Genomic DNA, 19,517 nt, shown 5'->3' with positions numbered 1-19,517 from the left:
CAAGTCTTCAAAGTACATCTTTTGGAAACTTAATGTGTCTGGATGTTCTGCCTGCATGTATATCTATGTGCCACATGCATGCCTGGCGCTGAGGCCAGAAGAGGGCATTGGATCCCCTGAAGCTGGAACTGCAGTTTTCAGTGCTCTGTGAGTACTGGGGATCAACCTCTCATCCTCTGGAAGAGCAGCCAGTCCCTCAGCTGCCCAGCCCCTCAGTTCATCACCTTGGCTCCTATCTCATCACGTTCAATCTATTTCCACTGTCCTTGTTATAGCAGACAGCCTGGTCTTTTCGCCGTTCCTAACCTCCACCCTCTTCTTCACAAATGCACTCATTCACGCATTCATACACTTGAAATCTTCCCAGGTGGTTTTTGCCATCAGGTACTGTGCTTTCTGCAGGGAATAAGCCAGGAAACAAGCTATGTGCAGGCTCGCCCTTATGGTTTGCTGTATTTGCTTGAGACAAAGTAAGAAGCCATTCATAAGATGCTGGCTGAAAGGGAAACTGTAGTCACAGGTGCCCAGAACATGAACATCTAACCCAATTCATTCCCATCCAGGCTGTCTTGTCTCTTTGGCTCTGGAGTGTCTGTCCTCTGCTTAAACCTGGTTTCACAGCTCCCACAAGGTCTTCAAGCTATGGTTCCAAAGTCTGCAGGACCCTAGTTATTTGGGGAGTAAGCACTTGAGGCTGAGGGCTTTCCCCACATGCTGAAGTGGAAGGTTTGGAAGCGGGAACCCATGGATGGCTTGTTCTTGGGTACAGCAAGTATGGGAACTATAATGTCCCCTAAGCCCAAATTCTAGCCAGACACTTAAAACTCTTTGTTTGGTGGGTTGGAGAGATGGCAGAGCAGTTAAGAGCTCTTTCAGAGTACCCAGGTTTGATCCCCAGGACCCACATGGTGGCTCATAACTTTAGGGGGTCCAATGTTGTCTTCTAGTTTCTGTGGGCATGTACAACACTCATACACATAAAATAAAAATTAGCATTAAAAACATTTTTAAAAATCATTTGGTTCCTGATTGCCTTCAGCATCTCTTGCTGCTTTTCTCCACCCCTGCAATCCTTATGCTCCAGTGCTCCTTAATTGCTATTTCTGGCTCCCAGATCTTCATACATACCATTGTCACCGCCTGGGGTTCCCCTCTACTGGAACTAGTGAATTCCTATTCACGTCTCAGTTCAGGTATCACCTCCTGGGCTAGAAAATGTCTTCTTTGAATCTCTTAACATCCTTCCTATGCTTCTGACAGACCTGACTACCCAGGGTGCTTATGAATTGGCTTCTAACTAGGCAGTGACATAACTACTCAAAGCAGGATAAATATTTGACTCATTTTTATATTCCAGGTGTGCAATACTAAGATTTCCAGAATGAAATGTCTGATTAAAGGAAGATACTAGTGTGAAAAGCACTCAACTCCTTAGACCAAGGTAATCGGGCCAACCTAGCTCCTTGTAAGGCATGGGATTCTCCTTGGGTTTAGCTTCCTTAAACACCCCATGGTGTCCATCGGAAAGCAGTGAGCAAAGGGAGCTCCAAGTGGAAGTCTAGGCTCTATCATTAATCTACTCGAATCTCACCTCCCTGATCCTGAAGACTTTGAAGCACTTGTGTTCCAGTGTGCCTGGGCCACAGTCTAAGGCATCTCATGTAATCCTCTCCACCCCATAACGGAAAGGGTTAGTTATCTGGGTTATTATCCACACCTACTGAATCATATTTCCAGAGGTGGGACCAGAGCAATTTATTTTTGAAAAGCTCCACATCCTTTGGATTGTGGGGGTGTGGAAGGTAACTGCTGATTTTCATTACGAGCCCTTCTGTACTATTTTAATTTTACCTGTGTATATATTGCTTTTATCTTTTAAAAGGGGGGGGGTGGACTTCACAAGTGATTCTGATGTATAGCCAAGGCTGTTAACCACCTCTGCAATGGAAAAGCAATGGAATGAATTAAAGAAAAACAAACCTGGGTTCAAGCTCAGTGTTATCTGGGGTATTTAACCCCTTGTGGGGGAAGGTCAGTTTTCTCATCTTTAAGGCAGAGAATAGCAACTGCTATCTTTAAGAATCTGGGATGAGCCTGGTGGTGGTAGCATACGCCTTTAATCCCAGTACTCAGGAGGCAGAGGCAGGTAGATTTCTATGAGTTCCATTCCAGCATGGGCTACACCGTAAAACCTTGTCTTGAAAAACCAAAAACCAAAACCAAAAAAAAAAAAAAAAAAAAGTAAGAAAGAAAGAAAAGAAAAACCATGTAATTTCATGGCTTTTGTATGCTTGTATGTATGGACATATGCGGAGGTCAGAGAACTTGCAGGGGGCTGGGTTTTACCTTTCATCATGTGGGTCCCAGGGATCCAACTCAGGATATCAGACTTGGTAGCAGGTGCCTTTACCCACAAAACCGTCTCATCAACCCACAGTATCATTTTAGCTAATGAGGTTAGTTCCCAACCAGATCTTAACATGTTAGGCTGACAAGTGACCTATTAGGCTTAGTTTCTGACAACTCAGCTTGGGGCCCAAGCAGTTACCATGTATGACTGAAATTACTGGCTTCCTCAGGCTCTCCATCAGTCAGATAAACCCTATTCTTGCCTTGGCACTTTCCTGGTAACCAAAGCATCCAGCACCTCCCAGAGCTGGCAGTTCCTTCTGTCCCTTACAAGGGTCAGAAGCCCTTCCAGGCCCAGGAATAACAAGACTTGTGTTTGGAGGGGCTGGTGTCTAGTGGATAGTGCATTGGTGTTTTGCCTGCATGTATGTCTATGTTAGGGTGCTGGATCCCCTGGAACTGGAGTCACAGACAGTTGTGAACTGCTATGTGGTGGGTGCTGGGAATTGAACCTGAGTCTTCTGGAAGAGCAGCCAGTGCACTTAACCTCTGAGCCATCTCTCCAGCCTCATGAATAAGGTTTTTAGTGAGAGCCTGACATCATTAAATCCTATGAGGTAGGTAAATATTAACCCCATCTTACAAATGAGGGAACCAGGGCAAAGAAAAGTCAAATGATTTGCTCAGCAACCATTAGTTAAGTGGTAAAAAGTGGAAGCCGACCTGTAACTGTCTCTCCTCAGAGCATTCTCTACTCTTTTTTTTTTTTTTGGTTTTTCGAGACAGGGTTTCTCTGTGTAGCTTTGCGCCTTTCCTGGAACTCACTTGGTAGCCCAGGCTGGCCTCGAACTCACAGAGATCCACCTGGCTCTGCCTCCCGAGTGCTGGGATTAAAGGCGTGCGCCACCACCGCCCGGCGCATTCTCTACTCTTAATCCCTGACTAAATCTTAATTTGTCAAGGTCTTGCTCAAATGTGAGCTTTTCCACAAAGCATGGAAGTGATAATCCTCTTGTCAAGGTCCTTGTGATATCTGACTAACCAGAGTAATTGGTTACCTTACCATTTCCTTACCATTAATATATGATCCCTGAACTGGGTGGCGGAGCATGCCTGTAATCCCAGCACTTGGGAGGCAGAGGCAGGTGGATTTTTGTGAGTTCAAGGCCAGCCTGGTCTACAGAGTGAGTTCCAGGAAAGTTAGGGCTACACAGAGAAACCCTGTCTCAGAAAAAAACAGAAAAAAAAAAAAGATGGTCTCTGATTCACCTTAGTATTTTAAACACAGGCCCAGGCAATTGGGGGTTTCCACTATGTGTCAGATGAATACACGAATGAGCCCACGAAAGAGTGACTGAGGGCAGTTTAGTGACTACCTATAACTCCTGAGGTCCTAGCTACTTTTGCCCATCTGGTGTGCTAGTCATCCTATGCTCCTTTAGAATAAAACTCTGATTATGCTTCTCCTTTAAAACAGGCATCCAATATTTATTTTGCAAACAAATCCATATGCATATAGGCAATGATACACATAAGGGGGGGCATAATTTCCAGAGAATACATGATAATGGGTGATGAGAGAGATCCAGGAGATCGACAGAAGGGCAGATCCAGGATCCAGACAAGAGGGCAGAATTCTTCCTATTGTTCATTGGGGTTTGGGTTGGCATCTGGGTACTTGGTGAGGTCGAAGGTCAGGACTTTGCTGATCACACAGTCCCCTTGCTGAAGGAGGGGAAAATGTCAGGAGAGAATTAAGAAAGGTGTACAGCCCAGGACCAGAGGCTGAAAAACTGCCTCCCTATCTACGTATCTGCTCAAAGGCCAGGCAATGGTTCTTTCTGGAGATGAGAGAAAGCCTTCTATGCCACGTGCCTTCTTTCTTTGCCTACCTCTACGCTTTGCTCCTGTCTCCACTGTCTGGCTGCCTCTGCCAGGATGGGCTGGCTAAACGTTCAGGGCAGGGCTCCAACAAGCCCCCAGGGCCGCTCAGGACCTGATCCCCTCCACTCTTTCACGGCTGCTTTCTCTTCCTGCCTTGGGGAGTTGGGCAGGAAGAGGACTGGCTCCTGAGGCCAGCCCACCCTACCTCAGGATAGACTCCAATGAGGCTCTCAGCCTTGGTGTAGAATTCCTCTTTGAGAGAGATGACAATAGCCTGGAAGTTGCAAGTTGACTGCTCCTTGATGTAATTTGCCACCTGTGGGAGGGGTGTTTAGCAGGGCTCAAGACCTCCCATTTTCCAGTCCAAGTAAGCAGGTGGGGTAGGGAGTAAGGGAGACTAAGAAAAGGCTATTGAGGGTTGGGGATTTAGCTCAGTGGTAGAGCGCTTGCCTAGCAAGCGCAAGGCCCTGGGTTCGGTCCGTAGCTCAAAAAAAAAAAAGAAAAAAAAAAGAAAAAAGAAAAAAAAAAGGTTATTGATTATCAAAACAAGGATGACCCAATCCTCCTGGAACATAGACGAGGCAGCAGGAATAACTAGGGCACAATCAAGAATTGCTCTCTGAAACCCAGCCCCAATTTGGGGGCTTCCCTCCCAGACCTCAACTTTCTTGCACTCACCTTGCCAATGTTGGTGTTATCCAAGGCAGCATCAATTTCATCCAGGACAAAGAAGGGGGCTGGCTTGTAGCTGGGAGGGAATGAATGGATGAGCTACTAATAAGGAAAGGACAGTGAGAAGAGCGTGCCAGCCCCACAGCCAGAACAGGGCAACTAACTGCATTCACAGACCAAATAACCCAAGTCTAAAATTTACAGTGGCCTAGGCCCCAGAAAACCCTCCTCAGTATCTGGCTCTGTGTGCCACTATCTCCCTATGACCATGAAAAACAGGGCTTTTTCCAGGAACTTCCAGGTTGGCTAGGGAAACAACTGTCTTCAAAAAGCAAGCTATCTGTAGGTCTACTATATCCCAACATACATCACACTCTGACATGCCTCCTTGCCTCCATACATGCAGCAGCTTCAGCCTAGAATGCTTGCTGGGTGCCTTAGCAAACTTTTCTTTTAAAAAATTATGTGTTTAAGTGTTTTTCATGAATGTATATATGTAGTACGAAAATCACAAGAGGTGTTGAAAACCAAACCTAGGTCCTCTGCAAGAGTACTTAACCACTGAGCCACCTCTCCTGCCCCCAAACACTACTCATGGTTTTTACCTTTCCCTGCCCATCACTTACCCTTAAAAACCTTCCTTAGCCCATCCCCACACTGAAGGTTAGCTGTCCCTCCTCTGTGTCGGGCTTCCTCTAGTCTGTGAGCTCCTTAGGCCAGAGACCATGTCTGACTCATCTGTCCCCGTGCTCTCAACAGGGTCTGGTACAGAGCAGCACTCAAGAAATGCTCACAAAGTGAGACTGTATAATTCAACGCTAAGTCGTAGGGGTCATATTTAAGCACTACTGGCCTGGGATGGGGATGTGTCAAGGTAGGCCAGAGGTCAAAGAGGGCTTCCCAGAGGAAGGGAAGGAGAATGAAGAGGTATGTCAAGCTAGATATGTACAGAATAGCTTACTAGCTAGCAACCATGTGAGGAAAAGCCTAGAAGTGGAACTAAATACAGAAAGATAGGCTGAGTGGATGGGGGTAGATGGAAAAGACAGGTCTAAAAAAACCAAGGGAGATGTGCTACAGTAGATAGATAGGGAAACGTGATACAATGCAGATACTAAAACACCTTCACCTATGCAGATCTCTGCATACATATCTTTGGGCCCCAGAGTGTCTGGTTGCCTCAGCTCTGTCTCTCTACCAACTGCCCTATGGGGCAGAGCCTTACCTGTGGATGGCAAAAAGCAAGGCCAGAGCTGCAACTGTCTTCTCCCCGCCGGACAAATTGTCCATAGGCCGGAAGCGTTTGCCAGGAGCTACACAATTGTAGTTGATGCCATCCAAATAGGGCTCTTCAGGATTCTCGGGGCCCAGGAATGCCTGGAGGAAGACAGAAGGGGGTGAGGGCCTGGATGTGTGGATGAGCATGGTGATGGGAAGAGGGGAGAGCAACTGAGGAGGAAGGGTAGGAACTGGTTGCAAAAGAGCTGCAGTCTACCTGGGCACTGCTATTTCGGGACAGAGCCTTATAGATCTCATCAATGTTGGTAGCCACAGACTCAAAACAAGCATTGAATCGGTCAAAGCGCTCCTTCTTAATCTGTTCAAATGCCTGCTTGGCCTTCTTTGCTCGCTTTCGTGCTGCCTCAAACTCTGCCAGACAAAAAAAAAAAAAAAAGAGCAGATGATGAGCTCTCAGTGCCCTGGGTTCTGCCAGGGTCGAGAACCACACCCTGGCAAGAACAACCTAGAAATGAAACTTCTAGTGGCAACCTACAAAGGGAGAGACATGCCTGAAGAGCGCCCCACAAGGATCAGTAGCCAGTGAGTTGGCCACCGCCTAGTCTAGTCCTAGAGCCACACAAACACGAATTCTCACGATTCCATGAGCTCTACCAGCTATCTTGGCACCATCATTTGCTCCCAGAGAGCAAGTAGATAACCCCCACTGTTTAGGGTAGCAGGCAATGTAAAAACAGGAGCAGTCGTGACATACCAGTACACCGTTACCACACCTTCCTTCCGTCTTCTGCTCTCATCTAAAGGCTAGTCTTACCATCTGAGGTCTCCTGGAACTTGTCTCGGACACTCTCCAGCTTTTCCATGGCCTTCATGTTGGGGGCAGCAATCCGCTGAAGCACACTCTGCTGCTCATTCAGCTTTTGCTGTAGTGTGTTCATCTCCTGCTTGATTTCCTCCTCCGCCTGTGCATCCTGTAACCCCACACCCAGCAACAGTAAGGAGCATCTGCCCCAAGTCCAGACTACCTGAGAGATGAGTGGAGCTTGGGGATCTGCTTCTATGCAGAAGGCAAGTTCTTTTCCAGCTTGGTGTCTTTCACAAAATCTAGCTTGAAGTAATTGTTCCAACTATCACTGAAATTCTAGGTGAATATGGCTTTCTCACCTTTAGCTCTTCCTCCAGATCCTGCCAACCTATTTGTCTCTGGAGGAACAGCTGCGAGTGGCCCTCTCTGGCTTAGCCCAAGCCATGAGCCAGCACCATCCCAGGGTGACCTAAAGCTCCTCACAGACTGCTCTGGCCTCCACTTATGGCTCCACGATAACTCAGGCAGCTCATGCTGGCCTCTTAAATCATTGCATCTGAACAAATTCCACTCAATTTTGGTTTAGGGCCCCTTATAGCTACTGTAAATACATGTTTGAATTTGTGCCTCACTGCCACTTTTAGTTAATAACTACTTTGAATATCCACCAAGAGCTGTTCCTGTATTCACAGAAGTCAAGGAGCTAACAGAAACACGACTAAGTGAATAATCAGAATAGTGCAGGATGAATGTAAAGACAGTGACAAGCAGGGTTGAATCAGCACACCAAAAGGGAACCCGATTCTGATGGTGGTCAGGGAAAGCTTCCAGGCGTGTGGGTAAGTTAAAGTCTACGGGATGAACAGTAGAAGATAAAAAGAGTAGACACGGCTTTGTATACAGCCGAGAACATCACAGGCAGAAAGAAGCTAGAGAGGAGGGTCCTCATTGGTTATTCATTGAATTCAAAGCAATTCAGAAATAATCAACTTTAGAAGCCACCCCTTTTACAGAATCAATATGGCACTACGAACAATTTGTGTGCAGACATGATCATGTTCATGCACTCACAGGAAGTATGCTGAGGAACCATAAAGGAAGTGAAGTGAGACAGACAAGCAAAGGACAGATTCTAAAAGGCCGTACAAAACATACATTTTTATCTCAGAGGAGACCAATGTGATTTCAAGAGTGAGAAGGACGTGAATATATTTATATTTTTGGAAACAGAGAAGAGCCCTGGTATCCCTGGAAGCTAGAAGACAGCATTAACTCTCCTGGAACTAAAGTTACAGATAGCTGTGAGCCATCATGTGGGTGCTAGGAACAGAACTTGGGTCTACTGCAAGTGCAATAAAAGCTCTTAACTTTTAAGCTATGTCTCTAGCTCCAAAACTTATATTCTAATAAGCTATGAAATTTAAATGAAAAAAAAAACAAACAAAAATCTAAAAGTGAAGTGCTTCATTTCTAAATGCACATGATCCCTAAAGAACAATGAGACAGACACAGTAATGAAAAGTACATGGAGAAAAGCCCTGAACACTAAGGTAGATCAAACTTTATTAGTACTATCATTTTGGGACAGGGTCTCACTATGTAGTGCTGGTTCTCTTGGAACCATGTAGACCAGGCTGTCCTCGAACTCACAGAGATCCAACCAGCCTCTGCCTCCCACGTGCTGGGATTAAAGGAGTGCGCCACCACACCTGGCAAACTTTAAAGGAAAATCTAATATCAATGCTTGTTAAACTGTTCCATGAAATAGAAAGGAAAGGAACATCACCAATTTCGTTCTTTTGAAGCCAGCCAGCTTCAAAATGAGGTAAAGATAATGACAAAAGAAAAGTATAGACCCAAAGTCCCCAGTGAACACAGACACTTACATTTAACAATTCAAGAACGTATCAAGATCATGACCAAGGACACAAGGCTAGTTCAACATATGCAATCACGAACTCCCAACAACAGTTACCTGCACAGAGCCACACAGGACAGTTCTTGTCAGTAATCAGTGATGGAAGAGAAAGGTGCTTGGCTGCTCATGGGGCCATGACTCTTCCTGCTTATTGAGTTTCTGAGAGTGGTGAAATCATTTTCTCCAGTTATGTACCCAGTGCTGAGACCACCAAGCTCCCCCAGGTAGCTCCAAATCTGTTCGTTTGGACAGCCCTAGTTACTCACCAAGTCACAAAACAAGTAGACATGAACACGAGAAAAAGACTTGTACTGATGGGGGTGAGTAGGTAGTGGCAGTAGAGATGGGAGAGGGTGTGTGTGATAAGTATGCATCATGTACATGTGTGAAATTGTCAAATAATGTTTAATTAATAACACATTAAGAATTAAAACATATGCAAATCAATACATGTAATTTAACAGTGTAATCTTTTTAGATTTACTTTTAAGATATTTTATTAATTCTTTGAGAATTTCATACATGGATACAATGTATTTTGATCATATTCACCCCCACTCTTTCCCTACTCCTTCTAGATCAATGGTTTTCAACCCGTGGGTCACAACCCCTTTGGGAGTTGAATCACACTTTCACAGGATTCACCAAAGAGTATCAGAAAACACAGATATTTACATTACAATTTCTAACAGTAGCAAAGTTCCAGTTAGGAAATAGCAATGAAAATACTTTGACGGTTGGGGTCAGCACCGCATGAGGAACTGACTGTTAAAGGGTCGCAGCATCACAAAGGGTGAGAACCATTGGTCTAGATCCACCTCCACTCCTCCATCCCTCAGTTTCCAGTCATTTTTTATGAATTTATTTACATTTTTTCATGCAATATATTTTGTTCATATTCTCTTCCCTCCCCCAACTTCTTCCCATCCGGCTAACTTCATGTTCTTTCTCTCTCAGAAATAAATAAGTAAAACTTTAAAAAGAAAAAAATCCCACCAAATCCCACTGAGTCCAGTATGCTCTGTCCATATACTAACAAGGGTGAGACCATCCACTAGCACATGGTCCACCTTTCAAATTTACATTTCCTTAAAGAAAACTAGCTGTCTCCCTCAGAATGTATCAACCATTAACAGCTCTTCCACTAGATGTGGGGGTTCCTGAGCCTTTCATGTTACAATGTGTTTTTTGTTTTTCAATTAGGTATATGAACCAGTGCATGGGATTGTACACATGAATGCTGGTACCCAGTGGAGGACAGCAGTGTCGTGGTTGAGCTGCATGAAATGGGGGCTAGGAATCAAACTCAGATCCTCAGCAAGAGCAATGCATACTCTTAACTGCTCTGTCATCTCTCTAGATGACCATGCTAGAATGCTGACTGGCTCTGTCTTACACAGAAGAACCACAGCTGCTGCGTGGGCCTGTGCACAGGTGCGTGTGAGCGCAGGTACCCAGGGAAGCCGAATGCTCCAGATCTCCCTACAGCTGACATTACAGACTGTGAGCCATTTGACATAGGTGCTGGAAACCAAACTTTGGTCCTGTTCAAGAACAGTATGTATTCTTAATTGCTGAGCCATCATCCTTCCAGCCAGCCATATAAATAATTGCAAGGACAAATACATGACCATTTCTATATAGATACAGAAACAGCCTTTAACACAGTTCAACATGCCTTCAAGATAAAAGTCCTGGAGAAATTAGGAACAATGCAACATACCTCGAACAATAAATGTTATATATGACAAGCCTATGGCCAACATTATAATAAACAGTGAAAAACTGAAAATATTTCCTCTAAAGTTTGGTATGAGACAAAGAAGTCAACTCTCTACACTCTTATCCAATACTGTGCTGAAAGTCTTGCTCGAACAGTAAGGCAAGAGAAAGCCATAAAAAGGATAAAAATAGGAAACAAAGAAGCGAAATTACTCATATTCGCAGAAATGATTCTGTTCTTGACCCTATACACTCTATCAAAAATGTTTACATTTAATAAACACTTTTAGTAAAGTTGCAAGATAGAAAATCAATATACAGGGCTGGAGAGATGGCTCAGTGGATAAGAGCACTGACGGTTCTCTTTCAGAGGTCCTGAGTTCAATTCCCAGCAACCACATGGTGGCTCACAACCACCTGTAATGAGATCTGGTGCCCTCTTCTGGCTTGCAAGGACACATGCACACTGAACACTGTATGTATAATAAATAAATCTTTAAAAAAAAAAAAAAGAAAATCAACATACAAAAATTAGTAGCTCTCGTATATACCAACAACAAAATTCCTGAGAGAGAAATTAGGAAAAAACAAGCTATGCACAATAGCTCCCCCCAAATAAAGTATCTAGTAATGTAAAGACTTATACAATGAAAACTTAAAAAAATCAATTAAAGAAGATACTTTCCATGCTTCTAGACTAGCAGATTTTGTTGTGAAAATGGCTTTTGTTACCAAAAGTAATCTACAGATTCAATGCATTCCAATGCATCAAAATTCCAACGACATTCTTCACAGAACTAGAAAAAAAAATCTAAAAATTAATACAAAAACACAAAAGACCACATACAGTCAAATCAATCCTAAGTAAAAAGAACATTGCTGGAGATGTTATTATGCCTGTCTTAATGTTGTATTACACTCCTAGCTAGGGAGCTACTGGTAGCTGACAGCTGCTGGGAAGGGGCGAGTCAGTTTTCTCTAAGGCTGTGGCCCCTAGTAGGCTGATCAGACTGTAGTGAAAGGCCATAGATCCAAGAAGATAGAGGCAGCACTGACTTTATTTGATGGGTCTATCAAAAAGGAGGAGGAAGAAGATGACACCAAGTTGGGTAGGTAGGGAAGGAGGGTTGGATCCGAGAAGACTGAGGAGAGGGGGTGAATATGATCAAAATACACTGCATGAAATTTTCAAAGAATTAAGGGGAAAAAATTATATCACAGAACAATAAAAACAAACATGTAGACCAAAAGGATAAGACAAGACCCAGAAATAAACTCACAGTTGGGGCCATCTAATTTTTGATAAAAGCATCAAGAATATCTACTGGAAAACACGTCTTTTACCCTAAACAAAAACCATGCCAAAATGGATGAAAGACTTACTTTAAAAACCTTCAACTCTGAAAGTGTTACAGGAAGATAGAAAGAATACACTTGAAGTTACAGGTATAAACAAGAACTTTCTGAACAGGACTGAAATAGCTCAGAAAATAGTCCCAAGAACCAATAAATGGGACATGAAACTAAAAAAGTCTGCATAGCAAGAGAAACCATCAGCAGAACAAACAGCCTACACAGTAGGAGAAAATCTTTGCCAGTTAAGCCTCAGACAGGGGACTGATATCTAGAATATATAAAGAATTACAAAAAGTAAAACACCCAAGTCACAAAACTGCCAATCAATAAAAGGGTTAATGTAATGAACAACGGATAGCTCTCTAAAGAAAAAACACAAATGGCCAATATTTCAAAAGGCCCAGCAAGATGGCTCAGTGGATAGGGTACCTGTCCCAAACCTGAGTTCAAACTACAGAACGCACAAAGTGAAAGGAGAGAAGTGACCTCCACACATGTGCCATGTGCCAGTGTATGGACATACAATAAATAAATAAAGGTAACTATATATATATATATATATATATATATATATATATATAGTAAGTGTTCACTACTATTAGCTAGCAGGAAAATGCAAATTAAAAGTGCTTTGAGATTCTATCTCACCCTCAGTCAGAATGATTATGATCAAGAAAGCAATTAACAATAAATGCTGGTGAGGCTGTGGGAAAAGAGCAGACCTTATTCACTGCTAACAGGAGTGTAAATATTGCCATTAAGGAAATCAATATGGCCCCTCAAAAAATTCAAGACAGCTGAGTATGGTGGGGTACACTTTTAATTCTAGTACTTGGGAGGCAGCAGCAGGAAGATCTCTGAGTTTGAGGCCAGCTTGGTGTACATATCGAGCTCCAGGACAGCCAAGGCTACATAGAGAGACTGTCTCAAGCACCCCACCAAATAAATAAATAAATAAACAGCAAAAATAAATAAAGATAGAGCTCACACATGACTCGGCTATATTAGTCTTGGGCATATGTCCAAAGGACTCTAGATTCTGCCACAGAGATACTTGCACATTCATGTTTACTGCCGTACTACTCACAATTGCAGGGGAATGGAACCAGATTAGATGCCCTTCAACAGAAGAATGGATGATGAAAATATGGGATGTATCAACAACAGAGTTTTACTCAGGTGTTAAGAAAAATGAAATTGTGAAATTTTCACGAAAATGGATGGAAGTGAAAAGTATTAATTAAATGAGGTGCCCAGTCTCAGAAAGACAGAGATTCCAAATTTTTAATGTTTGCATGTGTGTAAATAAGGGGTATAGACTAGAAAACTAGAAAGGAGACCACCAAAGTATTGAGAAAGGAAGCACGGGGGGGGGGGGGGGGTGACAAGTGACAGGAAAGTGGAAAGGAGGGTACTGAGGCTGGAAGGGCACAAGGGAGGGGGAGAGATGGGCAAAGTGGGGAGGGGGACAAAAAACAAATTTTATTAGAAAAAGGCCATAATGAAAACAAAAAACAAAAAACAACCACTACACTAAAAAGTCACACCCAATTTATGGAAAGGAAGAAAATAAAATCCTGTTTGAAGATCTCTACAAACTGATGAGGAATAGTCTGTAGAATAGGCTTTTAAGTGAAAATTAAAGTATACGATAGTTTACTATTATCTAAAAGGAGGTGATAATATGAATACAATTGCATGTAAACGTATTTGTATTTTAAAGCCACAACAAAGGGCAATATACAAACTAATTACAAAGTGCCCTACTGATGAAGAGAAGGGGACAGAAATAGAAACCAGAATTCACTTCATGTACCCTGTTTTATACTTTTGACCTTAGAACCATATGATCCTGCATAGTTATAAAACAAAACTAAATAGAAATATGAGAAATGTTTGGTAAAAAATATCGGGAACAAGATGTTCACAAGATGACAAAGCACCACTCTAGAGATTCTTTGCTAATTAATGACAAAGACAAAAGTGTGTGCTTAGCAATGAGGAACCTGGCAATTCATACTTTTAACTATGGGATTAAACTCAGCATCATTTGTTAATAATGGACAAATGGTGATAGGATGTACGTCATGGTGAAATACAACATAAAACACACTACCTCTGCATCCTGAGTGCCGGGATTACAGGTGTGTGCCCTCACACCTAGCTCTAGAGTTGAACTATCTTACTGCCTGTATTTTCTTCATAAGGCTCAGGATAAAAGAAGACGAAGAAAACCAAAGTGTACATGTAGTATAATGTGAAAGCCAGGGAGAGAAGAGAGATGAGAGAAAGAAAATATGATAAAATTGGGTCAGTAAGTTGGCTCAGACTGACAACCTAAGTTTGGTCCCTGGGACTTACATGGTGGAAGGAGAGAATGGACTCCATAAAGCTGTGTTCTAACTTTGCACTCATGCTGTGGTACTCACACATCATATATACACATAGGCACTTTTTAAAAAAGGGTTAGGAAACAAGATTTTTCAGTGAGAGTAATTAGAGACATAAACCTAAGGACAACGATGTTAAACTGGAAATTTCAGTTTTAATTAGAAGTATCAATATGAACTCTGTAATAATTTTATTTTTTCCTTCAAATTTACTTAAGAGTTATAGAAAAACTAAGCAGTCAGCTGTCTTGAGCACTCCAGTGTCCAGATGGTAGTTACCAAATAGTAGCATTTCCCACTGAATAAAGGAGTCAAGAGCTTCTCAGGGAAAGGGGTAAGAAATATAGAGGATGAGCCTAGACATATCAGGAACTAAGGAAGATGAACAAAGACTTCAAAGGGTTATTATGTCAAGATGATGCAGAAGCCAACCCGAATGCATTCCCATTGGCTAAATACAGAGCACCAAGAAGAAGCACACGACTGAACCCACCATATGTACTTAAACTCCTAAAGTCCCAATGATAGAAAACCAGTCGGTGAACAAGTGCTGAGAATGCCAGGAAGCAATTCCTAACCACGTGACTTGATGATGCAGGGAGAATGAAGCTGCCTGTCCTATGTTACTGGACCTTAGGGCTACCAAGTGATGAGAGGAAACTGCTCTATGTATTTTGGCTAATAAAAAAGAAATTAAAGAAGATGGCCATTTTACAATAGGGACCAACAAAATGATCTTCGTATAACAAGACCCTACAGATTTCCTGCAGAAACAACACTATTCCTGGGGAGCAAAATACCCACCCTACCATTGAGAAGCAATGCTGTAAAACAATAAGGATTTTTGGAAAATAAAACCAAATACCATTATTATACCTAAGAATATTAACAGTAATTCTAACATCAAAAGTCAGTACTGAAATTCTTGTTCTATAAATTCTTTCTTAAAGGTTTGCCAAAGCTGAATTCAAAGAAGGTGCAAATGCTGGATATTTCTCTGAAGTTTCATCCTCCAAGTATCTTCTCCACCTCATTTCTCTGCAATGGGTTCAAGTTAGAGGCACCCACTTGGATGGGCTGACTGCTTTCTCAGTCTGTACCAGTGGCTCTTTTGTTCTTTTCTTTGCTCTACTAGGAACTGAACTAACGGCACTGTGCAATTGGTAAGCACTCTATCACTGAGTAATAGCCCTTCTCTGCCCTTTGAAATTTCCCATCTAGCTACTCAGGAGACTGAGGTAGAAAAACTGCTTGAGCCCAGGAGTTTGAGGCCAGCCTGGGCAAAAGATGAGACCCTGTCTCAAATAAAATATAATAAAAAAAAAGAAATGAAGTTTGCCACAGACTAAACTTGGGCAATTGCATTTGTGCTTTATTTTACTGGTCCCTCTAGTACCAATGCTTCTCATACAATCAGGTCTGGGGTTTCAACCAAAAATGGACTGAAAATAGCCTTTTAAAAATTCTGTTTGTACGAATGGAAACACATGAACTATGAACCAATGGCTGAGGGGCCCCCAGCTGGATCAGGCCCTCTGAATAGGTGAGACAGGTGATTGGCTTGATCTGTTTGGGAGGCATCTAGGCAGTGGGACCCAGTCCCGTGCTCATTGCATGAGTTAGCTGTTTGAAACCTGGAGCTTATGCAGGGACGCTTGGCTCAGTCTGGGAGGAGGGGACCGGACCTGCCTGGACTGAGTCTACCAGGTTGATCGCAGTCCTCGGGGGAGGCTTTGCCCTGGAGGAGATGGGAATGGGGGGTGGGCCGGGGGTAAGGGGAGAGTGGCGGGAGAGGGGAGAACAAGGGAATCCGTGGCTGATATGTAGAATTAAATTATATTGTAAAATAAAATAAAATAATAAAAAAATTCTGTTTGTAGGGGCTGGAGAGATGGCTCAGCAGTTAAGAGCACCCACATGGTGGCTTACAATTGTCTATAACTCCGGTCTGAAGGGATCCAATGACCTCCATAGGTAGTGGGAGTGCACAAGGTACATGCACATGGTACATGCACATACAAGCACATAAAATAAATATATCTAAAACAACTATGCCTGTTACTGAATGTGTAGTGTTTTCTTGTCATTATTCCCTAAATACAGCATAGTAACTATTTACATTGCACTGGGCATTATAACTAAGCTAGAGATGATGTAAAGTATTAGGAAGCCAGGTGTGATGGCACCTGCCTTTAATCCTAGCACTTGGGAGGCAGAGGCAGGTAGTTCTCTGAATTCAAGGCTAGCCTGGTCTACATAGAGAGTTCCAGGGCAGACAGGGTTATAGAGTGAAATCCTGTCTCAATAAATAAATGAATGGCCGGGCGTTGGTGGCGCACGCCTTTAATCCCAGCACTCGGGAGGCAGAGCCAGGCGGATCTCTGTGAGTTCGAGGCCAGCCTGGGCTACCAAGTGAGCTCCAGGAAAAGGCGCAAAGCTACACAGAGAAACCCTGTCTCAAAAAACCCAAAAAAAAAAAATAAATAAATAAATAAATAAATAAATGAATGAATAATAAGCGAAGTATGAGGGAGAATCTGTTTAAGTTACCTAAGAATGCTAGAGCATTCTTATATGAAAGACTTGAGTGTGGAACATGTGCAAGAAACTGTGTCATGACAGCAAGTAACTGACATGTGCAAAAGGAGTTACAATTCTATAGTACCACATATGCTACAGTCTCACGGCCACAACCAAGACCTGAAATTCAATCAAACTCTACATTCATTTACCAGTTTATAGGAAATACTGGGAATGAAGAACATAATTAAGTAATATCACATAGATATAATCAGCCAAATCCAGAGTGCAGAAAATCCTACAGGACCAATTTCATGGTTTGTTTCTTCCATAAATAAATAGAAAAAAGAGAGACAGAGATAGAGAAACAGACATAGGAAAAGTTATAGATTAGCAGAGACCATTTTTAACATGTGTACTACATTTCATCCTGGTTAGTCTTTTGCCAACTTGACACAAACTAGAGTTATCTTGGAAGAGGAACCTCAATTGAGAAAACGCCTCCATTAGATTACCTATAGGCAAGTCTCATGTGGGAGGGCCCAGCACACTTCAAGCAGCGCCACCCTGGGCAAGTGGTGCTGGGTGGTGTAAGAAAGCAAGCTGAGTAAGCCATGAAGAGCAAGCCAGTAAGCACGTCCCTCCATGGCCTCTGCTTTAGTTCCTGCCTTCAGATCCCTGCTCTTCTTTGAGTTCCTTCCTTGGCTTCCTTCAGTGACAGACTGTGTGGTAGTCTGAATGTGACTGGCTCCTATAATCTCATAAGGAGTGGTACTATTTGGAGGTGTGGCTTTGTTGGAGTGGGTATGGCCTTGTTGGAGGAAGTGGCTCACTGTGGGGGCGGGCTTTGAGGTTTCCTATGTTCAAGATACTGCCCAGTGTGTCAGTCGACTTCCTGTTGCCTGCAAGATGTAGGACTCTCAGCTACTGCTCCAGCACATCTGCCTGCATACTGTCATGCTCCCTGTCATGATAATGGACTGAACCTCTGAAATTGTAAGTGAACTACCTCAATGAAATGTTTTCTTCATAAAAAGAGTTGCTGTGCTCATGGTGTCTCTCAGCACTAGAAACTGTAACTAAGACAGACTGGGAGGGACTAGGACAAAGCTGAACAAACCCTTTCCTCTTCAATTTCTTTTTGGTTAGTATATCGTCACAGCAATAGAAAAGCAAACCAAAACACGTTTGAATCCTCATGTGGACACAGACAATGAAAAACTAGTTACTGAATACTAGACAGAAAAAAAGTAATGCTATTTTATTGTATATGGTGGTATAGTATTTAGTTTTCTTAAGAGCCCTCATATTCTGTAGATACATGCTGGGGTAATTATGAACACAACAATGCTTCAAATTTGCTTTAAAATTGTCCCATGGTAGGGGTTATAAAAATCAAGATTGACCACAAGTTACTAACTGCTGAAGATGGGTGACTGGTGCCTGGTATTCATTATACCATTTTCCTTACTTCTATGTATATTTGAAATTATCCATACATTTAAAAAAAATAAAGACATTTCCATAATAATGAGGAATGGACTACAAAGCAGAATATTTCTTGGAGACTAGTTCCTATAGGAACCTATGTGAAGTGAAAGTGGCCTTCACCGAGCTGATACAGCAACAATGAGCAAGCAAGATAGAATCCTCAATACATTTAGGACGCAAAATTGATAGACCTTGCTAATTAGTCAATCATGCAGAGTAAGTGGGGGAAAGTCAAGAATGAAGCTTAGATTTTTGTATCTGAGCATGTGAGAGGCACTGAAGAAGATGTGGGGAAGAAAGCTGGAGTTTGAGGTAAGCTGTGGGACCAAGTGTAGAGATGCCAGCTGGGGTGAGGACAGAGAAAATAATCACAATGCTAAGGAGGACAGCAGCTGGGGCAGAGCCCTGGGAAGCACCTAAGGCCTACATGTTTACTGCACAGGTTGTTTTCAATTCTGTGTGCACCTGGGCTTAGGCTAGTGCATACATACGTACATACATAGATGCATACATACGTACATACATAGATGCATACATACATGTAGGGATATGGGCAACTGAGGGTGCAAGAGGCTCCTGACTGAGTCATCCTTTCCTAGCCACTTCTTTCCTTTTTAGCCACAGACTTCACTTGCCCCACATAGGTTAACCTTTCTTGAGACAGCTGAGAAGATGCCAATGCCTCCTAGCCAGAATTCTTACCTTCAGATCCTCACACAGGTCACCGTAGTCAATCTCGATGAGGGCCTCTCGAGCATAGATACTGGATGTTTTCTGGGAACCACTCACTGACTCCTCTCCCTGGGAGCTACCCTGCAATGTTGAGATGGAGGGAGAGGCAGATGGAGCAGACTGCCATCTGTATCCCTCTAGAGATTAGGGGTTCCTTTGAAGCTTTCTATGTCTTCGATGCTAGATGACACTGAGGCAGAGGCCAACAGGAAGGTCCAAATTGAAAACTAGACCTTCTCTACCTCTCACCAAGTTTCTCCATTTCTAATGTGAGGACAATGCCCAGCCAGCAGAGCTATGGTTAAGATTATGAATGGTTATGCCACGGCCTACCAGGGTCTGGAATACTAGTGTTCAAAATACTTTACTGAATTAAACTGAAAGGCTATGTGCGAAGAGCTCCTCGGTTACAATTCCCCACTCCTCATTAGCATCTTTC

The 19,517-nt window shown here is 42.8% G+C and overlaps 1 protein-coding gene across 2 annotated transcripts in view; it reads right to left on the bottom strand.

Annotated features, from left to right (window-relative positions):
• Window positions 1-3,810: 3,810 nt before the first annotated feature.
• The window catches only part of Smc1a (structural maintenance of chromosomes 1A), a 46,656-nt gene continuing 30,949 nt past the window's right edge, over window positions 3,811-19,517 (bottom strand). The window contains exons 19-25 of one of the 2 annotated variants that reach the window (XM_006993992.4): window positions 19,049-19,159; window positions 6,959-7,115; window positions 6,401-6,555; window positions 6,131-6,282; window positions 4,912-4,981; window positions 4,439-4,549; window positions 3,811-4,074 (exon numbers count right to left, since the gene is read on the bottom strand). In XM_006993992.4, the coding sequence (XP_006994054.1) occupies window positions 3,991-4,074; window positions 4,439-4,549; window positions 4,912-4,981; window positions 6,131-6,282; window positions 6,401-6,555; window positions 6,959-7,115; window positions 19,049-19,159 (840 nt within the window). In that variant the 3' untranslated portion in view covers window positions 3,811-3,990. The remainder of the gene's footprint in view (window positions 4,075-4,438; window positions 4,550-4,911; window positions 4,982-6,130; window positions 6,283-6,400; window positions 6,556-6,958; window positions 7,116-19,048; window positions 19,160-19,517) is intronic. The other variant, XM_015987479.3, reaches the window with a different exon arrangement.

This window comes from Peromyscus maniculatus, chromosome X (genome assembly GCF_049852395.1).
Source record: "Peromyscus maniculatus bairdii isolate BWxNUB_F1_BW_parent chromosome X, HU_Pman_BW_mat_3.1, whole genome shotgun sequence".
In the NCBI taxonomy this organism is placed as follows: Eukaryota; Metazoa; Chordata; class Mammalia; order Rodentia; family Cricetidae; genus Peromyscus; species Peromyscus maniculatus.
The sequence above is the reverse complement of the archived record's forward strand: the minus strand, read 5'-3'. Positions and strand labels throughout refer to the sequence as shown.